This window comes from Peromyscus leucopus, chromosome X, assembly GCF_004664715.2.
Source record: "Peromyscus leucopus breed LL Stock chromosome X, UCI_PerLeu_2.1, whole genome shotgun sequence".
NCBI lineage: Eukaryota > Metazoa > Chordata > Mammalia > Rodentia > Cricetidae > Peromyscus > Peromyscus leucopus.
This window is the reverse complement of record NC_051083.1, coordinates 104,685,767-104,708,735: the sequence shown is the minus strand read 5'-3', so window position 1 is coordinate 104,708,735 and position 22,969 is coordinate 104,685,767. Positions and strand designations below refer to the sequence as shown.

The window sequence follows — 22,969 nt, the reverse complement described above, 5'->3', positions numbered from 1 at the left end:
CCGCCGGCCCCTCCTATTCCGCCGTCTCCTCTTCGTCCGGCCCCTCCTCTTTTGCCGGCTACTCCTCCTTTTCCGCTGGCCCCTCCTCTTCCGTCGGCCCCTTTTCCTGTTCCGCCGGTTCCTCTTCCTCTGGCCCCTCCTCTTCCGCTGGATCCTCCTCCTCTTCCGCCGGATCCTCCTCTTCTGCCGGCCCCTCCTCTTCCGCAGGCCCCTCCTCCTCTTCCGCCGGCCCCTCCTCCTCTTCTGCCGGCCCCTCCTCTTCCGCAGGCCCCTCCTCCTCTTCCGCCGGCTCCTCCCCTTCTGCCAGCTCCTCCTCTTCCGCCGGCTCCTCTTCCTTCTTTTCTGTTGGCTCCTCTTCTGCTAGCTCCACTTCCTCCTCTTCTACCGGCCCCTCCTCTTCCTTCGGCGCCTCCTCTTCTGCTGGCCCCTCCTCTTCCCCTCGGCCACTCCTCTTCCGCTGGCTCCTCTTCTGCCGGCTCCTTTTCCTCCTCATCTGTCGGCTCCTCCTCTTCTGCTGGCTCCACTTCCTCCTCTTCTGCCAGCTTCTCCTCCTTGTCCTGGAGGTTTTGTTAGTCTATGGTTTCTGTGGGGAGCATTGCCAACCAAAGTGGCTTAGCTTTTTTTTTTTTTAATAACCCACTGTTGTAGTTGGTGCTGCCCATATGTACATGAATGTAGAGCCATTTACTGAAGCATGGGAATCCTATTAGTGGCCAAGCCTCAAAGAATAATGAAGTTCCCTCCACCAGCAGCCATCAACTGCCAATAGCTCCTTGATAAGGGGTGAGACCTGGAGATTTCTTCCCTGATCTATGTCTGAATTTTGGCTGCCTTGATCTGTAGGTAACCCCAGCTGCTGTGTGTTCATGAGTTTGATAGCCATGTTATGTCCAGAAGACAATTTCACAGCACTGCTCTCCATCCTCCAGCTCTTACATTCTTTCAACTTCTACTTCCATAGTATTCCTTAAGCCTTGGTGTGTGTTAGGAGGAATTGTAGAGGTTTCAATTAGAGCTAAGCACTGAGTCTTTTATTCTGGGCACTTTGGCCCCTTATGTATCTCCCCATTGACTGCTGCCCACTATAAAAAGAAGCTCTGATCAAGGTTGAGAGCAGCCTGGGTATGTGGGTATAATAAACATAAATATTTAGTAGGTACTTTGACAGCATGACCATCTAGCCAAATACCAATAGTGGGTTCTGATACCATCAGAGAGTACAGAATTTGGCTTATTTTCTCTGCCAATTAAAAAGTTAAAAGTCAGGAAAGGAATGTTTCTGGAAATTCTGGGTATCTCTGCAGAGCCACAATATGGTTCTCAAGAAACCAGAGTCCTCTCTTTGGATTTCTTAGTTTCATTAGTAAAATAATTTAAAAACAAACACAAATGGAAGTTAAAGGAAAAGAACAGACTCAAATAGAAGTTGATGAACAATTTATTGTAGTTAAAAAAAAAACACCTCAGGGCAGGTAAGTTGCAAACCTCACAGCTGCCTGCAAGGGAGGAAGAGGATGAAGAGAAGAACAAAAGCCATGCTGCTTGAGGCTACGCTGAGGTCAGCCACCTGGCTACAGGCAGGCACATGGTGGGGAGGGGAGCTTCAGAAAAAGAGTAAGCCCATGACAGCTAGGGAGTTTAGAAGCATCCTTTGGCTCCTTGATATTAGGGAGTACTCCATATAAACAAGAAAGAGTTGCAAAGAAAGAATATCCAGAACCTCAAATACTCACGTTAACCCCGTAATGGCTGGGATAGAGAGGACTGTGCATCTAAACATTTGGCCAGGAAAGTTATATTCTCTCTCTCCAGTTCTATCCTGGAATCTATCAAGAGTTACTGTTGAAACCTGATTTTAAAAAAAGGAACTCTTGACTCCTCTATTCCTCATCAAAGGTTCAGGGCATTGCGTTTTTGTCTTTTTTTTTTCCATTTTGGGCATTCTTTTGCTGTTGTTTTGTTTTCTGAGACACAGTTTCTCTGTGTAACAGCCCTGGCCGTCCTGAAATTCACTCTGTAAATGAGGCTGGCCTCGCTGGGCAGTAGTGGCGCACATCTTTAATCCCAGCACTCGGGAAGCACAGCCAAGTGGATCTCTGTGAGTTTGAGCCCAGCCTGGTCTACAGACAGAGATCCAGGACAGGTTCTAAAACTACACAGAGAAATCCTATCTCAAAAAAAGAGGAAAAAAAGCCAGGCTGGCCTCTAACTCTCCGAGATGTGCCTGCCTCTGTCTCCTAAGTTCTAAATTCAAAGGTGTGTGCCATCCTTGCTCGGCTTAGGCATTCTTTCTTAAAATCCTGTTCTCCCATCTGTGTAATATTAGCCATATTATTTGTTTGCTTTTTATTTGAATGTGATTTTTACATTGTTTTGGTTCCTCCTCAAAACAGAAGTAGGGGTGCTGGAGAGATGGCTCAGTGGTTACAAGTACTGGCTGCTCTTCCAGAGAACCCTGGTTTAATCCCTAGCCACAGGGTGACTCACAACCATCTGTAACCCAGAGGATTTGGTCCCCTCTTCTGGCCTCAGCAGTGTTTTGCAGTCTGATTCCCTAGCTCCTGCTCCAAATCTTTTTGCTCATTATTTTGTAGTTTATACAGTCTGAAAACAATCTACCATACCACACTTTTGGTTTTGAGTGAATATAAATAGTGAGTACAGAGGAGGAACAGATACATAGTGGAGCATCGTCAAATTGATGCTCACAACATCCACCAGGAATTAATTGAGGAAGCAAGCCCTGTTAAACCTATCTTACTAGAGTTACTGATTAAGATACTTTTAATCTGTATGCACTTGAGACATCTTTACCTCCTGATATAACAGTAACCTCTGTTGGAAATGGTTTCCCCTTTAGATGTTCTAAAGGACACGATGCTTTGACTCTTGAGCTGTTTTGCTATTTTTCTTTTTCCTGTCACAGATTTGGGGTGGGGGGTGGGGTGGGGGAGGGCAAGCCTGACTTGGGGAAGTGGCTTTGGAGAACACTTTGTCACACCATTCTGGGGTCTAAGGTGGGAGAGGGTCAAATCCTGTCTCTCATACCAGCTTCTTGGCAATTTACCAATGTAACCTATTTACAAAACAGCCACGTGTCTCTATAACACTGAAGGTAGAAAATGTTTACTTCTTAGAAGAATCAGAGAAGAAAGAAATTACTTGGTGATGTACACTGGACAAGAGACTTAATGCTGAGTTTGGCAACTGCAGGCTGGACTCTAAGCATCTGTCCTTCCTTATAACCTGCAAAGACTTGTCCAAATGAGTCTTATCTGTTGGAAATGGGGACTGAAAAGAGACAGAAAGCATTTCCTTCTTTGGAGCTGATTCAGCAGTTGATTTCAAAGGATCACCCTCTGTTTTCTAACTTTATCAGGTCATAGGTGCACAACAGTTGGCAGTCATGATTAAGCAGAATGGAGCTAACAGACGTATCTGCCTTTACCAGATCCAACCTGAAATCCTCTCTTGATGGATTTGGAGTGACCAATTGTTTGAAAACCTTAAGCAAGCATGTAAGTAGAGGCAGAGAACCTGAAAAACTTAATTATCCTCCCTTTATGGAGATTAAGTTTTAGGATAATATACTACTTTGATATCTCCCATTAGGAGTCTCTTTTAAAATCCTTTAGTCTTAATTTTAGACCAGATGAGTGCAGAGAAACATCAGGCATTCTTTCTAACCAATACAGGCTAGTTGCTATAGCCTGGAGTGATCTTGCCCCTCTGTATGACACAAGGAACGTGTATCAGAATGCTTCCCATGTCTTCTTTGTCCTCCAGAGCACCCTTGAGGTTTCCCCTTATCTTTCCCTTCTCAGTGAGCACAAGGAAAGTAATGGCTGGTTAGATTAGTTACTCCTTCCATTAGCAAGGAGTCAATGACACAGAAGTGCCCTGCGTTCTGTCTTCCATTAGCAAGGATAAAAGAAGAAGCCTAGTAAACAACTTGTCCTCACTGACATGGCTATGCATGAATACCCATAACCGACGAATTTTAACTTGTTGCTCTTAGTCTGTCTGTGTGGGAAACTTCATCTATTAAAACTCTGGAGTAAATATTGCATCTCAAATACAAGGGAAGTCAGTCAATTTTCAATAGTAATATGAGTTGGGGGAGGTGGCAGTTCGTGGCTCCCTTATACAAATCCTCCAATATTCTCCTCAAATGTTCCCTCTGACCTTTTATTCCTCAAATGGGGTCTAAGTTTGTCCTAGAAGTAACATCACATCTTTCCAGGCCAAATCATAGGGCCGAGTAATTTGTTTAAAAGTCTATATTTGCTCAGTTTAGCTGCCCATGGCCTGTCATATCTCTTAGCTCTGAGAAGGAAAATGAGAGATGAAATCATTCTGGTCAGAATTTCCTTTCATTCACTTCCATGGAGTAACATTCCTGTGAGTGGGGAAGGGGCAGCATGGTGACTAGTCAGGAGTGGGTCTCCTGAGTAAAGGAGACTAGATTTCCTGAAGACTGAGGGGGCTGCAGGAGAGAGAGAGAGAGAGAGAGAGAGAGAGAGAGAGAGAGAGAGAGAGAGAGAGAGAGAGAGAGAGAGAGAGAGAAAGTGAAAGTATGGACAGAGAGTTGAAGGCCTGTGGGAAGCATAGAATTCTCAGGAGAGGGATTTCCACAGGGTGGCTTTTAGATAAAAGGAAAGCTGAACATAAGGAATTTCAATCCATGTCACTTCCCTCCTACAGAACAGGTCTAATTTAAGAATAATATTATAGTTAAAACTGCTTTCCTATGATCAGAATTCCTCATCACCTAAGGGATATTCCAGCCACAGCTGAACTAAATAGAATATGAAATTCTTAGCCGGGTGGTGGTGGTGTACACCTTTGATCCCAGCACTTGGGAGACATAGGCAAGCGAATCTCTGTGAGTTCAAAGCCAGCCTGGTCTACAGGGTGAGTTCTAGGATAGCCAGAACTACACAGACAAACCCTGTCTCACACACACACACACACACGCACGCACGCACACACACACACGCATATATATATTCCTCTCCCCTAGGGCTCTATGTGTCCAATTTATATCCACCTTTTCAGGATGCATGATAGCACAGTGCCACCAGAAAACCTGGATCAACTTATAAATGAAATCAACATGAGAGAGCTTCAATAGAAGTTGAATAACCGCCCCCTCACTTTCAGTCCTCTGCCTAGAGGAGTGTCTCTAGGAAAGGGGATGCTGGCATGGTATGGTAGTTTTCCTTGGGGATTAGTTCCCAGGTAATGAGGTTAACCCATGCTTTCCCATGGCCTGTAATCACAGTCCCTGATGCTTCTGCTTATACCTAAGATATTTCTGGCATCATTCATGAGAGGGTCAACCTCTCATGCAAGGGACCATTTTTGTTGTCCTTGGCCCCAGTAAACAACCCATCTCTAAAAATGATGACTGCCTAGCATAAAGGTTCCTGGTTCCCTTCCATTCCATTCATAAGACACATAGCTTTCTTACCGCAAGATGAAGCTAACAAAAAAGGAAAAACAGAGTCCCAGATGAGACCTTTCAGATGATATTGTCTAGGAGTACAGTAATGGGTTCATTTTCTCTGCCAAGAAGGTAGATCTGGAGTAAAGGACTGGAGGGAACAGATAGTCCTTGTTAGGAAAAGGAAATAGAACAGATATCTATGGATGGGGGCTGCAATGGGAGGATCCAGTGGGGAAGGTGAGGGGAGAAAGCTAAAATGCATTTGAGGGGTAGTATAGAAACCCAATACAATAGAAACTTACTAATATATATATATATATGCTGTGAAGGCACCATGAAAGAGCCCTCAGCATAAGTGAAGTACACATGGGTCCCCTCAAAGAAGACTCCTGCTGACAGACACTCATGGGGACAGAGACCCTGCTGTGGGACTCATAACCAAAATTCCCTGAGGTACAAGAATCCATGGATTAAACAGGAGAGCCAAGCTGTGCCACCTGCACCCATTACGTTACAACATAGGAGCAAGAAAAACGGGGAGCTTACTGAGACAAGACTTGACCTTTCATCTTGTACCTAGTGACCAAGTGGGAGTTATCCCTGTCAATTGAGGCCCTATTCATCCTTACCCAGACCCATGTCGAAAAGCCAGAGTGGTACCATGAACTGATCTCCAGTACATAGGCCTTTAGTAATCTTATACTTCATGGCAGGTGACATCTCCCAGCATGCTATGAGGCCTTATGGGGATAATCCTTATCACTCCTTCCCCAGTTCCATCATATCCTATATATTTGGACTTGGGGGCTGGACCACAGCCTGGGTTGTCATGAGCTGGAAGATAAACATATTTAGAGGACTCACCATGATCAAGCTCCTCCTCATCCAGGATCTTGTTCATTTGGTCCATCATAATGCTCTATGTTCCTAGAACAAGAGAGTACCTGGATGAAACTATACACACACACACACACACACACACACACACACACACACACACAGTGATGGGGAGAGGGAGAGAAGAGAGCAACATAGAGACAGATCAACAGACAAGACAGAGAAACACACAGAGATTTTCATTTTTCAAAGGCAAGATCAACTGAATACTAGCAAATGTGAGATTAGCTACCAGTGTCGTCCTCCAAATGTTGAATAGTGCACAGGGAAGCATCTAGGGTTGTGGACATCTGAGTCCTCAAAAGGACCAAACTTCCTCACTTGAGCAGCTATGAGGAGGCCTAGATATCATCTACCACTTGCCCTCTCTGGTGACACATGGATAGCATCCAGGTTCTCCTTCCTTGGGAATGGTATCCCTTAGTACGCTCATGGTCTTGTACTGACCCCGGGATCCAAGTGAATCTCCTAAACACAGCCTCCCTGAAAGTGACAAAAAGGCCAAAGCTATACCAAGGCTCAAATATACAGACCAGCTTTTGAGGACCTGTCCCAAGTAGCCTCTGCACTGGCCTGTGGTCCTCAACAGTGCCTTCCCCTTGCCTGTTTCTCTCTGTTTCCCTTTTGCTCCTCCCATCACCAGTATCTCTGTCATGCAATATGCTGCAGCATTGTGGCCACCAGAGGGCATGGTATTAGCTACTCCCATAGTGCACCCCACAGCTCCTCTGGGTTACACAGCAAGCATCCATCTTTTAGGGTGCTGAGTCACCCATCAGAGAGCAATATCCCTCTCCAACACTCTCTGCTAAGTCCTGGGAGCAAACTGCCAGAAATAAAAGAATACAACCAGTGTCCTGTGATATCTGTAGAAAGGGGAGGAAATGAACAGTCTCTGGGGCACCCTGAATGCATGATTGCTTATCTGCTTCACACCAACCCTGAAAACAGCACATTGGGAAATTTATCTCAGAATCCGGGGTTGATATGGATGCAGGAGCTATGTCTCTGTACTTACTGAGGGAAAAGCACTCACGTTCAAATTTCTAAGTTGCTGGCATATGTTGCAGGGATGCTAGGGATAAAAGGAGGGTTGGTTTGAAACAGCCAAGCCAGGAACACTGAAGATGAGACACAAAGAGTTTCTGCGATCAGTAGGACAGTCAAGCTGTCTCACACTGATAAAGACAGGGCTCCCAGCTAGTGTGGGCAGTCCAACCAGGCCACCAAGTCCTTTAGGAAAGCACACATGGCACTATTGCCTCCTTATATAGCCTAGCTTCTCCAGCAGCTAATTGTGAGAGTGAGTAAAGTCTGTGTCTAAGAATGCCTTCCATTTCAGTGTTTCAGGAAAGCCTTTCATAATCACACAGGAGATAGGGAGAAGAGGAAGGACAGTTACAGCTGCTTCTTGGTGACTGAGAAGAACGAGAGCTGAGGATAAATAAAAGCACCTGGGACAGATGAAATGTCAGAGGACAGAAGACCACCCAGTGTCTAATGGTGACCAGACAGTCAAGACCCACAACTCACAAAGCCCTAGTCAGGGATGGACAAAGGGGCCTGTGGTGGGAGGGGTTTGAGCCACCCCTCACTAGGTGGGCAATAGGTGACCAGAGCATGATCATCTCCTTGGTGTGGGCTAGACCATGTGGACCTTGGTCCCTCCAGTATCTCAGTCTATGCTATCACAGAGAACTAACCCATCTCCTACCAATTACCTCAGACATTGTCCAGACTCTTCCATGATCCTATTAAAAACAGAAACCATGAAATGACAGAGCTCAGTGGCTCTTTTAAATTTTGGGAATGTCACCTACTCTGGGGAGTCTCTCTAACTTTTTCTCAGTTCTGTCCTTTCCTGCAATGATTCTTTGTAGAGCTGAATCCAGAATTGCTTACTCCTCCTGTCTTTCACCTTCACAGCTGTGAGACAGGTTTGGAGCCAGTGCCTAGGGTCGATCTTTGATGTCCTCAGGTATCTGGGTCACCCTAGGACCTTGGGCAAGCACAGCTAGGTAGAGCAAGGTCTCCACCATCAGAATGAGCTTGTGAATACCAGTGGAATTCAGCTCTGTTGGGAGCACGGTCTCTCAGGAGGATCTTGCCCTGACCTACCCACATATTTGCCATCATACAGGGCTCTTCAAGACAGCACAACCAAGATTGGGGCATTTTGTTTGCAGGACATTTCCATAATTTAATAAAATGATTTATCTGGGCTCAAGGGCCAGCTGAGTTTGAGAAGGTCTTTGTGTTACTCCCTGTGACTGAATTTGAACAGTCGAGCCTTACCCAAAATGAGAGGTGTCAGCTAAGGAGCAAACCAGAGCCACAGGTCCGCACCCCCACCACACACAGTCACTGCATTTTTTAAAGTACTCCCTGCTCTTTCAGCCCTAAAGTGCTTCTGGCTAGACACCTCAGAGGACAAGCCCACAGCCACTGAGGCTGTGCAGGCCAGAATGTGATTGGACACATTGTAATTACGTTGCATCTCCAGAAGACAAGCCTTCTGGGTCAAGAGGCAGAGCTGTTCACATCTGGCACCAGACAGCGAGGACGTGGCTTTTAAAGCTTCAGAACTCAAGTCTGATCGAAAGATTCCCGGTACAGAGACTCGTCAGGGTTACTGCCACAGTTTCAACAGAATGCTGAGTCCAGGAGCTGATGAGAACCAGGAACAACAGCATGGTCAGTAAAAATGGTTCTGACTGGAATTGGGTGAAGTCCGGGAAGCAAATCTGGTGGAAAGGCCAGTGGCCAGGTGCTTCAGTTACCCCCCTCTGCCAGTGGTCCTTCTCTAGGTTTTTCCAATGATCCATGGGCCATGTAGCTCAGATCTTTATTTTTGTGTTTTTCTCACTTGTAGGTGGGAATGCAATGGTCCTGAAGGCTGGAGAGGAAGAAGGCAAGAAAGGGCTTGTACAGAGCGAGCTTGCTCAGGGTGAGCGTGCTCAGGGCGAACGTGCTCTGGGAGAACTTGCCCCAAGCAAGCCTGCTCAAGAAGAGCTTGCTCAGTCCGGTCTTACTCAGGAAGCCACAGGAATGGTCGAGGAGGGAGAAAAAAAACAAGAAGAAATGGAAGGAGCACATGCTGGCGATGGTAGTTCTGGCCCCATGGACAAGGGGATCCCCGCAGAAGGTGGTCATGGCAGCGGTGTTCAACAGCAGCCTCAGCAAGAGGCGGCAATGCCTGAGGGCACCAAGAGTCTCCAGGCTGGGGAGAGGCAGCCTTTCCAGAGACGCACCAGATTCACCAGGTCTCAGCTGCAGGACCTGGAGCGTCTTTTCGAAGAGACTCGCTACCCCAGCTTTCAAGTAAGGTAAGCAGAATGCCCTGCTCTGGGCCTAGTTTTCAGGGTGTGTGTCCAGGCTGCCCTTTGGTGCTCCCTGAACCACTGATTTCCTCTAGAAACAAAGCCACCTTGTCTGGACCTTCCAGCAGAAATTGGATTCTGGAGTAGGGGGATGTGCCCTAGTCCATCTAGAAAGATTGTGTTTTGTTGCCTGTTTAAGGGGCACGTGAGTGGGAAATTTAGACAGTGCTTGTTCTAAATGAGTCTGTAAGAATGAGTGAGAAGCCTGAGGTGTGGCTGGGAAAATGCAGGAGGGATTTCACCTCAGATTAAAATTTGGCTAACACTTTTCATCATGGAGACTCTCTTAATGAACCTTTACATGTTAAGGACATAGAGGACATACCTGTGTTTGGGGATTACCATTAATTTGATCCCTGAAAGAAACCTGTTACTAAAGTAAGTCTCAAAGTAGGTGTGAGGAATAGTGTGTGTGTGTGTGTGTGTGTGTGTGTGTGTGTGTGTGTGTGTGTCTCAAGTGTGGACACAAACATTTAAAAGCAAACAGGACGTGTCCTTATAAACAGGACAGTTCTACCACAAAGCCTAAATGTTGGAATCTTTTCACTTCAGGAAGGATCTTGCAAGATGGATGGGTGTGCCGGAAGCAGATATACTGGTCAGTATTCTAAAAATAATAATAGTTTGGGAGGGCTCCACATCTTGTGATGTGTTGTCTAGAGGTGTAGCAATTTGGAACCCTGAAGTTGTATCCCAAGGATGCCAGACAAGTCCACATCCAGGCTAGGCTCAAGATGATGAAAGACCTCCATTTTCTCAGGCAGGAAATGCAAACCTGGACACCTGACACCTAAGATACCAAGGTGCTTTGTCTAACCCTCAGTGAACATAGTGTGTTCTCCATGACCTTCTGAAGGCTGTGCAGCCCGCATGCCTCACTTAAGTGAAGAGACCATGTTCTTACCCACCTTCAACTCTTTCACTCTGTGTGTATCAGAAAACCTTTTCTCAGACTTCTTTTGTTCTAGTCTGTAAATGGCACATGCCTGGCTTAGTTCTGAACCAATACTGGGACCAGGAAGCTCAAACGGTCTATAGCCCTTTTACCTGTCTTTTGTTGGTTATGAATGTGAACTCTGCTCAGCATTACAATCAGCCCTGGCTTTTCCAGACCACATGCCCTCAAGGGAAAAGGCCTATAGATAGTATGCTTGGAGGCTAGGGAGGAAACATAGAGCAGGAAGAAGTGCCCTTTGTCTCATAAAATGTGCATTCTGGATACTCACAAAAGGCTATCACCATGGAGCCTTTCACAGACAACTATGGGCCTTGAGATAATTCTCCGGGGTTCCAAGAGTACACTTTTTGATACTTTTCAATACACACCAGGGACCAGGAACAACTCACGAGCTAGATCTGCATTCTTTCCTGAAAGAATGCATTAAAACTATCAATTGATGGAGAGAAGAGGAAATATTCTGGGTCCATTCCATAGCTGAAGGACTGGGTGTGGTGGTCCATGTCCTAAGTTGCTTCATGGGGGTGTTTGACTGTTTCAATGAAAATGAAACCTGTTGCTTCCAGCATTCTGAACAATCAGTACACACTTGCGGTAAGTCTTCAGTCTTTCTTGGGGTTAGATAGATAAACAGTTTCTAAGCAATCAGAAATATGGTATTTTGCTATGGGAGTAACTCTGTCCTCGAGCACATACCTAACACCCATTGGCCCAGGGAGGGGTTCCATATATGTTCTAAAATGTTAGTAAAATTGAGCCAGTATACATGGTTACAGGATGTGTTCTTCAGTGGTGGTACAGTTCAGTGTACTAAAGCAACCCTTTCTTCTGCTTGTAGGATTGGTTTAGGACCAGGAGAGCCAGTTTCAAGAAGCACTAGACTATTGATGCTGTTTGATGCACCACCTCGTCCCCAAAACAACGATCCCTGAAGATTTTGGAGCAGCGCATGAGTGCCACCTCTGTTGTGAGCCAGATGACCTGGAACCTGGCCCTGCCCCCAGTGTCTCGGCCACCCATGCTGGCCATGACATCCCTTTCTTCCCTGCAATTATCTCAGCAATAAAGAGGTGGATTCTCAGTATGTTGGTTCCATTGTTTTAGAGGTTACTAATATGTGGGTATAAGTATTTGAACAACAGTAGCCTATTCAAGAAATGGCATTTATGGTAGGAGGTGACACTGGCAAGCTGTGGTCACTATGCCTTGCCGAGTGAGGAAGATTTCCAGGTGCTATGCTGCTTCATGCTGACCCCACACGGTTCTCTGTCCCCTCATCATGGCCTTGTTAACTCACCCCATCTATGTGGAACAATTATTTGTAATGTCAGGTGGGGCAAGTCCCCAGCACAGGACACTGTGTTTCTAGTCATGGCTGTTCACACCCATACTCCAGTAAGTCCCACCTTAGACTGAGGTGGAAACTTCCCAGAGACTTGTCCCAGGTTTGACAGTGGGAGGAAGGGGTACATGATGAGTGGTTTGCACACTCTCTGTGGAAATCCAGGGCATTAGGGGCCACACTGGCCAGCGTCCTGATGCTTGAGAGGGAGAGGAGAATCCATCCATCCAGGCCACAGGGAGGTTTCTGTCTCATTTCTTCCATTCCAGCTCAGGGAGCATATGGTCTCATTCTCACCTGCTCTGAGATCTTGACTAATATGTCTTCTCATTGTATTTTGTCACCTGCCTTGGAGAACCCTCAGTACTCAAGTTTTTGGACCTTTGCTTCATAGCAGCTCTAATTTGTAAACAAGGTTGGGTCCCTGGCAATGTTCTGGAACAGTCAGTCAGTGCATAGAAAAGTTGTACTTCTTCTTTGCATATGTGAAGCTGCAGGTCCAAATAAACAAAGTCCATCTTAGTGAGATGGAGAGCTATGGCCTAGGTGTACAATCCCAAACTTACTGCATGGTGTTGTCCCAATACCGTGCTCTCCTTCCATTGCAATCCATAGTCTATTTTCAGTCTCTGGGAATGTGAGTGCTCCAGGGACCTTGCCTGCTGCAGGTACATGCTAGTTTGCTTTTGAGTCTTTATGATGTCTCTCAGCATGCTGATTTGAGAGCCCTTGCTGTAGTAACAGGTATCAGAATTTCACTAGGGCAGCATCTGTGGCCCTGAACCTGAGGTCTCCCCTTTTCAGGTCTAGCAAATAATAATTCAGTACAGATAACTAGTTCCCCTGGCTTTAAGAAACTTCCACCAGTCACCCTCATGGTCCCGATGCCTGTGAGCAAGGGGTATAACAGAGATGTCCCATTAGACCTGAGTGCTCCACCTTCTCTTGTGTGCTGCTGCACATGGACCAACTGTGGGTCTCTGTAATAACCATCACCTACTGCAAAGAAAATCCACCCTGAGCTCTCCAGGAGATATGATGAACAAGGTGATGTGCAAGCTGACAGGCCCAGCAGCCTTGGATCCCCAGTTTGTCTTTGGTCAGGAAGAGGAGGAAGGGAATCTAGAAGGAGGAATGAAGTCTGAGCACAGCCCCTGCCCCAGGCTGTGTAGACCTCATTGAGGTCAGTTCTTATTCTACAGTCCCATTGGTTTTAGAATAGTCTGAAAACTTCTCTGTCTTGTAAGGGTGGAGTGAAAGCAGTGGTTTCCAGGGGCCTCAGATTGTCTCCAGGAAGCCTGAGTTCCTGGCTGCTTCTAGCTTCAAATGTTTCTCTATAGGAAGGAAGAGTTCCTACACCAGTGAAGCTCCCTCTTCCTTCCTGACCCGCCCCCAGGCCTCCACACATACTCACTGCTGCAGCTGCCACTACGACCACGGCCTCTGCTCCTAACTGACTTCAGGATGGTATTTTGCAATCATCTTTATCTTAGGATAATCTCCAAGGGCTCATGGGGGAGATCACACAAGGAGAAGCAGAGAGAGAGAGAGAGAGAGAGAGAGAGAGAGAGAGAGAGAGAGAGAGAGAGAGAGAGAGAGAGAGAGAGAGAGAGAGGTTCACTGGGGACCTGGAGGCATCAGGAAGAAGGGTCCTGAGGCTCCCCATTGGATGTTCCAGAGAGAGAGATGTCTTTCTTGAGTTCTATTCAGGCCCCTTGCCACCAAAAGTGGCCCATCTTGTCTCCAGACCATCTCCTGGCCATTCCTCTACCATCTCTATCAGAGCTACCCTTTCCTGGAGCTCACTTCTGCCACCCCAGACTCTCCTTCATCAGGATACTATCCTTCTAGATGTCTTTCCACCCAGCTCCCAGTCCTGGCCTCCCTCTAAATCGACCCTTGTCTCTCTTGATCATGTGTCTCTAACAAACAGCAGGAAGAGTCCTTACTGAGTCCTTGTAGGGTGAGTCCTGTAACCAGGGATAGGACCTATGGCCTGGATACAGCAAGAATGCTCCAGGACCTGTTGCTGAGATACAGCATACCAGAGGAGTAAAGCAAGAACACTCCAAAGTCATGTGGCTGGTTGAAAGACTGAAGGGAGGATCCATGACCTGTCCACTCCTTTCCTGGTTCAGAGAGGGGCTCACTCTTCATTATTTCTACACAAGACACCAGTATACACACAAAAAGAGAGAGGGAGATAGGGGAGAGATAGATGGAGAATCAGAGAGCGAGAGACAGAGAGACAGAGAGACAGAGACAGAGAGACAGACAGAGAGAGCAGCTCCGGTTCAGATGAGCTAGGTGGCAGCCTCTGACTTTCCTGCCAAAGACATGATTTTCACTTGATGGCTTGAAAGCTCAGACCATGGAGTGCTGAGCAGAGAAAGGACATAGTGAGCTGTGACTAAGTGGGCAGTGCAGGGGTCAGTGTATCCTGTCCTGTGAGCAACAAAGGCCCCATGGTAGAGTCAACCTGGGAACAGCTGGCTCACCGATTTTCAGGTGTCCCTAACAATGCTGACCACGGGTGTGTGGAAGATGACTCAAATCTAGGAAATCTTCCCCATTTATTATTCTTTCTGTATGTGACATGATGTCATATGCAGATAATATCTCATCAAAGAATTCATTCTGTCAATTGTGTTTTTTATTTTATTTTTTTAAGAAATTTTTATTCATTTTACACACCAACCACAGATCACCATCTCATCTCTCCTCATGCTTCCCCCAGCATTCTCCCCGGACCTACCTCTCTATCCCCACCTCCAAAATCATAAGGGGATTCAGCAGAGCCTGGTACATTCAGTTGAGGAATGTTCAAGACCCTCCCCTCTGTACCAAGGCTGTGCAAGTTGTCCCATCATAGGTAATGAGCTCCAAAAAGCTGCACAGGCACCGGGTATAGATCCTGATCCCACTATTATGTTTCTTCTTAGAGCTGAAAAATTGCTTCTATAATTGCTCATTTGAATTATCTCAACACTCTTCAAGGTTCACATAATATTTTCTTAGGTTTTAGTTAAGCAGTGATGCAAGTTTTTTTAATAGTGCTCATCCATAAAACAGAATTAGAATTCATTTGTGTTTCCTTTCCTGGCAGTAACTAGGTTTATGAAATGTTTGGGACCACTTTCCTTTTATGCTTTCCATATTTCTAGAACTACTCTTACATTCTGCAGATTAGCCTCTCTCTAGGGGATGGACCATTGGGATGGGAGGGCTTTGGCTACAGATTTTTCTGCATGTGAATGTTGCAAATGTGAATGCACCTGTGTGTGGACATGTGCATGCTGACCAAGAAATCCCTCAGGAAAATCTGTGTGCTCCAGTAACTAGCTGCCACATCCTGTGGCTTCAGTCTTCTCATTGAGCCTGATGATCCATGAACTGAACCTGTGGATGGCATCTTGTGTCTCAGTGGACTGTGGATTCATATCCTGTTCTCCTCAGTTGTGTGGAACTGAGATGTGCTGTTGACACTCTTCCTAGGGACAAAGGAGGAATCAGAAATAAATATCTACTAAGCCCAGTTGCAGCTACCCAGCCTTTTACTTCCTGTGTCTTAACCATCTCCTCCATGTTATGAAATGTTTCACCTCCATTTGGAATGTCTTATGTCTTCAGGAGATTTCCTCCAAATTATCTTGGAGGAAACTGCTACACAAAACGTGTATCTAGTTGCAGGCCTAGATCTTGGTGAGGCATCCTCTAGGTGACCACATGCCCGGCTCAGGTTCTGACTGGCCTTCCTATCAATTAGACGAGGCTCCACTTTTCTGTAGCTTACATCGCTGTGCAAGGGACCAGTTCGAGTGTGTCTGTGAGAGGGCACCTTCATAAAACATGGACAGAGACTGTGGGGAGACCAGCTAAATATGTGTGAAATGGGATCTGTGTTTATGATTGGCCGACTACATATGACTGGCTGGGATCTGTCTAAGAGAAAGAGCTTTCTTTGACACTTTAGGAGGAAAGACTTTCTGATGTTTATTGAGGACATTTTGTAAATATCCCTTCCCTCACATATCCCAAATCCACACACAACTTCTTCCTGAAATCATGGGGCTCAGTTTCTATGACTTCCCTTGGGTATTTGGACTTACTAAAGTGGGAGCCCCCACTGTGAGGGACTCTTAAATCCCTGTCTTACTGCTGGGTTTACCACACACTTAAACAACTTTCCACCTGCAAAGAGCACTCTGAGCATAACCACCAAGCAGGGTCAATCCTTACCTTATGGATCTTTCTCTCAAGCCCTTTCAGTCAAAAGTAGCAATGCTCTATAACCCTCCACACACATACACACACTTCAATGAAATGCTGGATATTTCCTCAAAAACAATGACCTGTTTAATTAACCTAATATCCAACATTATTTGACAAGGCTTTCTTATTTCTAAAAATTGTGTTCATATTTACAGGTTGAGATGTTTGCCCTACAATATAAATAGAATTCCTGGAGGCTGTTCAGCCATGCTGCAGCTCTATACACAGCTAATTAATTAATTAAAGCTCTTGAAACCTTGTCTAAGGGATTTAACGGTCAAAACCAGTTAATTCATTAGAGATGACCCAACATCGGTGAATAAGACACCCATAAAACTGCACCTTGGAAATCACATTAAATGTGCACTTGTCTTGCACCGAGTCTCTTCCAGAACTTAGCGCAGAGCTGCTGCTCTCCCTGTGTGATCTGAAGGAGCAGGCATACTATGACTTTTCAGAAATAGTGATTGCTGGTACTGTTTTCAGTTTCCTTTGAAGAAGGCAGGATTAACTAGAGTCTAATGGCCTCCAACACTGAACACACCCTGCCTGCTTCTGCCCTGGGTGGCTGAGCATTTGGAAAACAGCTGCTGATGGGCAGTTCAGAATGCCAGTGTCCCGATGATGTGCCTCTTTGCATCAAAGTGCCCAGCATGCTGAGACATTTCCTGTTCTCCTCTGCTTTCAGACTTGGTTTAACAACAGGAGAGCCAAACAGAGGGCCAGTGAGAAGAAAGCGATGCTCAGGAGCGCACCACCTGGGATCCAGGACCACATTTCCATGAAGGATGTGGAGGAACCCTAGAATGCCATCCTTGTCCAGGAGCCACATGGAGATGGGCTGTGGAAAATTATGTTTCTCTATATCGTTGGCATTGGAATAACAGTACCAATAAAGACAGATTTTCACAATATTTTCTTCTGCTTTGTAGAATGTAGATGTAAAATGTTCTCTGTACACAAGATTCAAACAGATTGGCAAAGAGGTCTTCTTTCATGAGGTGGCATGCCTGTGTCACCTTCAGTAGCCCCTGTACTTCACAGTTGTTTCTCTGGTCTCTCTGGATTTGCACAGAAAGTGCCTTGTTCTCTGTCTCTCACTCCTGACCCCCATTCTGAATGCGTAGGAGCAGAAACATGTCCAAGGATCCTCATTGTCCCCAGTAGGTGGTCAGTGCGTTTTCAGACAGCACAGCCTTCTGCCCACACACATGAGTTCAGTACACACCTGAATCTTCCAGAGGCCAGTCACAGGATTCACTGGATCAGGCAGCACTCATCTTCACTGTTGGAATACAGCTCTCTGTTCACCCAATCCGTCTTCTGTGCAGCAAGCATGGCCCTAGGAGCCACAGTAGACAGAGGTCCTGTTGCTTCAAAAGAATCCTGGAATGATTGGGGACTTGAACCATTCCAGGATGGAGGGAGGCTTCATACTGAACTATTTCTACTTTAGCAGTTTTAACACTTTGAATGGCATAAATGTCATGTAACACTATATAACATATGTATTGATGCAAGTATATCTAGCTAGCCAGATATGTTGTAATCTTCTAGAGGAATTACAAATGACAGTGTTCTTTAAATACCATCTACACTTAGCATTTAGTCACCTAGCAAACATATTACAAACAAAAATAATAAAGAATAAAATCTCTAATTCTGCCAAAATGGACTGATTCCATATTTTGTCTGCCTCCCCCTTATATTTTTAAAAATCCCTAGACATAGCACCATAGGAAAACAGGAGAACTTTGAAAGGTGGGAAAATATGGGCTTCCTGGGGAACTCAGGACTTAAGTACTGTGTGATTGTATGTACTCTACATTTCCTTATTAATTTTTGCAGTTAAAAGACAAAGTGCTGTATAATCCTGCAATCTGGCTATGTCAATAGATAGCTATAAAAGAAATCCCTGTTCTTTCTAGTGCCTATAACTTGAAGTGTACTCCCTGCTTTTTTCTTCTAGCAATTTGATGGGATGGGGTCTTGTGTTGAGTTCCTTGATCCATTTGGAGTTGAGTTTTTTAAATGGTGAGAGTAAAGCATCTAATTACTGTCTTCTACACAAAGCCATCCAAGTTGACGGGCACCATTTTTTGACATTGGTCTTTTCTCCAAAATGTATTTTCATATTTTTTTTTAAAATGGTAGGTTTGAGCACAGGTCTATGTCATCTAGGTTGTTTTAATGTTTACTTTTGAATGGGAAAGAGACAAATTTATTGAGAAACTATTAAGCACTAGATACTTCATATATTATCACATTTAATACTCACAATGGCCTGGCAGGTATTATTACCCTTCAATTTCCAGACATAAGATCAATTTGGTATTGGTAATATTCTGCTTCAACTAGGGCCTACATGGTAGATATGGCTAAGTCCCAGACTTGATGAAAATGGTCATTTCCAAAGTTCTCTCCACTAACATACCACATATTTGGCTATGTATCTTAAGTTTTGGAAATTACCAGAACCAGTCACTGGGCTGAAGGAGTGGCCTGGTGGGCTGGAGAGATGGCTCAGTGGTTAAGAGCACTGGCTGCTCTTCCAGAGGACCAGGGTTCAATTTCCAACAGCCACATGGCAGCTCACAGCTGTCCATAACTCCTCTTCCAGGGAATCTGATTCAAACATACTTGCAGGCACACCACCAATGCATTTCAAATAAAATAATTATATACAAAAAAATCAATGGCCATGGGAGCACAGGCTTGTATGTGAGTCCTCAATTCTATTCCATTGATCAATGTGTATTTTCCTACCAGTGCAATGCTGTTTTTGTTACTATAGCTCCGTAGCATAATTTAAAATCTGGGATGTTGATACCTCCAGTAGTATTACTATATTAATAGAGTTTTTTTCAGTTTCTGTGAAAAATTGCACTGGAATTTTGATAGGGATTGCATTGAATACATGGATTACTTTTAGTAGGATGGGCATTTTCACCTTATTAATCTTACTAGACTATGAGCATGAGATGTCTTTCCATCTTCTGGTATTGTCTTTAATTTCTTTCTTCAATGTGTAAAGTTTTCATTGTACAAGTCTTTAACTTCTTTGATTAGCTCTATTCCAAGATATTTTTTGATCTTACTGTGAATGGATTGTTTCTATGGTTTCTTGATATGTTTTTCATCTGTATACAGGAAAACTACAGATGTTGTTTGTTAATTTTGTATCCTACAACATTGCTGGATGTATTTTCAGCTCTAGTTTCCCTGTGGAGTCTTTGGGATCTTTTATGTGTAGAATCATATCTTCAAATAGGTGTATTAGACTTCTATCTTTCCTATATGTATACCCTTTATACCCTTGTTTCATTGCTCCACCAAGGACTTCAAGTACTTTATTGAAGAAGAATAGAAAGAGTGGCTATTCTTGTCTTGTTCTTGATTTTAGCAGAAATGATTCCAGTTTTTCTCCATTTATCATGATGTTTGTTGTGAGCTTGTAGTGTGTGTGTGTGTGGGGGGTGTATGCTGCATATGTGAGTGTATTCTTACAAAGTACATTAACAAATAATTTTCCCTTAACCCAGTTGCAACATCTGTAGGATTACCACCCTGCCTATAATGCTAGTGTAATTCTGTAGCTATCAAAGAGGAAAGGCAGAAGTTTTGTACAAAAACCTTGACTTTACAAATATAAACTTAACATTCACATAATCTTTGTTTTAATTACAATTGTGACATCAGACCAGCTGACAGGGGTCTTATATATTGTCATTATTAGGTTGAATTATGTACCCTCTATCCCTAGATTCTCCAAGACTTCTATCATGAAGAGATGTTGGATTTTCTTAAAGGCATTTTTGGCATCCAATGAGTTGATTATGTGGTTTTTGTCCTTGAGTCTCTGTGGTGGATTAAATCTACTGATTTACACTTATAGAACCATTCCTGCTTCTCTGGGATGAAGTCAAATTATCTTTTGGATGTGGTCTTGAATTTGGTCTGCAAACATTTTAATGGAAATTTTTGTGTTTATGATCATCAGAGAGATTGGCCTATATACTTCTCTTTTTGTTGGGTTTTTGATTGGTTTTAGTATCAGGGAAATGCTAGCTTAGTAAAACAAATTTGGAAGTGTTCCTTCCTTTTCTATTTTATAGAACAATTTGAGGAGTGTTAGTGTTAATTCTTCTTTGAAAGTCTGGTGGAATTCTGTGCTGAATCTATCTGGCCTGAGGGTTTTAAGTTGGGAGAATCTTTCTAATTTTGTTTTTTACTTTTTATGATATGATGTTGTAGAAATTCTTTTAAAAATCTTTAAGTACCATGTGAGATCACAGCTGAAAACGACAGTATGACATGATTACTGACCCTAAGACATTCTATTGCCACTGCTTGGTGTTTGCCCTTGAGTTTCCCAGTATAGGGATTTTTCTGCTGAGGTCCTGGAGCATAGAAAATGTTCCTTTGAATTCTTTTATTCCTTCTTTAATATTGTCGTTCATTTTTCTTTTATTTTCTTCCAGATTTAATTTTGATGTTAATATTTCCTGATTTTTATTAATTCTTTGGAAATCCCCACTAGTTTCCTATAGTCTGAGCTAAGATTTTCTTGGCCATTGTGCTAGGAGTAGAAGGAATTTCATTTTTGTGGGCTTTTAAAAAAAACATTTTCTTTATTATTTGATGATTTTAGTCATGCATATAGTTCATTTTAATCAAAACTTTCCTCCCTTCTACCCTTATTATCCCACAACTTTTCCCTCGCAACTTTATGTCTTCTAAGAAAACAAAACTCTGTGTTCACTTAGTATCCACATAGGTATGTGCCTGAGTGTAGGATATCTACTGGAGCATGAGTATCCTTTCAGGAGCCTCATCCCTGAAGAAAACTTGACTCCCACTCTCCTAAAAGCCATAAATTACCAATAGCTTCTCAGCTATGGATGAAATTTCATGAGTTCCTCTCCCACCCTTATAGGATTTTGTCTGGTCTGGTTTTGTGTGGTGTCTGCATACACAGACACGGTGACTTCATGTGTGCAATGGCACAGTCCTGTCTGTCAAAACTGTCCACTACTTCCTGCTCTTCCATTATTTCTTCCCCTCCCAACAAATATAGACAAATTGAAGTAACATCTTGCATTCTATGTGATTGCAATGGAATAAAAGCAATAGAAACTACAGAAAAGAGCACAATCTTCTGGAGATTAAACAGCACACTATCAAGTAATAATTAGATTAAAGAAGAATCAAGAAGGAAAGATTTCTAGAACTAAATGAAAATTAAAAATGCCAAAATTTATGGGACATATTTAAAGCAAACCTGAGAAAAAATATAGGACTACATCACAAATTTGAGAGATCTTAAACTAGTAATTTAATGATGCATCCAAAGGCCTTGAACAAACAAGAAACAATACATTCCAAACATTAGCAGGATGACAATCAAAATCAGGGCTGAAATCAATGAACTAGAAACAAAATATACAAAGAATCAATGAAACAAAGAGTTGGTTCCTTGAAAAGATAAACAGACAAATCATAAGCTAAACTAACCAAAATAACTGCAATCTCCTAACCAATATAATGAGAGTTGAAAGGAGATATTAAAACAGCATGGTGTAGTTCAGTACCATACAGGTTCCTCAGCTGTCACTCCAGAGTCTGTGAGCTCCAGCTAGCTCTGGTCAGCTGTCTCTGTGGATTTCCCCATCATGACCTTGACCTCTTTGCTTACATAATCGCTCCTCCCTCTTTTCAACCAGACTCTTAGAGTCTTAGCTGGGTTCATCTTGATAGAGGGAGCCATTATGGGATTAGGGAGAAACCTGGTGCTAGGGAAATTCCCAGGAATGTGCAAGGATGACTCCAGATTAGACTACTAGCAATAGTGGAGAAGGTGCCTGAACTGGCCTACCCTGATGATCAGATTGGTGACTACCCTAACTATCATCATAGAGCCTTCATTCAGTAACTGATGGAAGCAGATGCAAAGATCCACAACCAAGCACCAGGCTGAGCTCCAGGAGCCAGTTAAAGAGAGGGAAGAGGGAGTATATGAGCAAGGGGGGGTCAAGATCATAATGGGTAAATCTACAGAGACACCTAAACCAAGTTCGTGGAAACTCACAAATTTTAGACCGACAGCTGTGGAACCTGCATGGGACTGGACTAGGCCCTCTGCATAGGGGGGCAGTTGTGTAGTTTGGTCTGTTTGAGGGGCCCCTGGCAGTGGCATAAGGATCTATCCCTGGTGCGTGAGGTGGCTTTTTGAGCCCATTATCTACCTTGCTCACCCTTGATGTAGGGGAGAGGGGCTTGGATCTGCCTCAACTGAATGTACCAGGGTTTGCTGACTCCTCATGGGAGGCCTTACTCTTTTGGAGGAGGAGATGGGAGTTAGCGGGGAGATGCTTGGGGGAGCAGGAGAAGGGATGGAGGGGCATCTGTGGTTGGTATGTAAAATGATTAAAAATTCAAATAAAATATAAAATGGTATCTCTTTCCTTGCTCTCCCTCTCTGTTCCACCCCACCCCCAACTCGACCACCCGGATCCCTCATGTCCTCTTGCCACCTTCCCTTACCTCTCCCCATGCTCCCAATTTACTCAGGAGATCTTATCTATGTCCCCTTCCTATAGTGATCCATGCATGTCTCTATCAAGGTCTTCCTTGTTACCTAGCTTCTTCTCTGGGGTTGCTGAACTAGGCCC

The 22,969-nt window shown here is 44.2% G+C and overlaps 1 protein-coding gene across 1 annotated transcript; it reads left to right on the top strand.

Annotated features, from left to right (window-relative positions):
• Positions 1–8,828: 8,828 nt before the first annotated feature.
• On the top strand, positions 8,829–11,768 carry LOC114688296 (rhox homeobox family member 2-like). Its single transcript, XM_028862910.2, has 4 exons — positions 8,829–9,040; positions 9,219–9,672; positions 10,279–10,324; positions 11,523–11,768. The coding sequence occupies exons 1-4, from the start codon at positions 8,998–9,000 to the stop codon at positions 11,562–11,564; spliced, it is 585 nt and encodes a 194-aa protein (XP_028718743.2). The 5' UTR covers positions 8,829–8,997; the 3' UTR covers positions 11,565–11,768.
• The last annotated feature ends 11,201 nt before the right edge of the window (positions 11,769–22,969 follow it).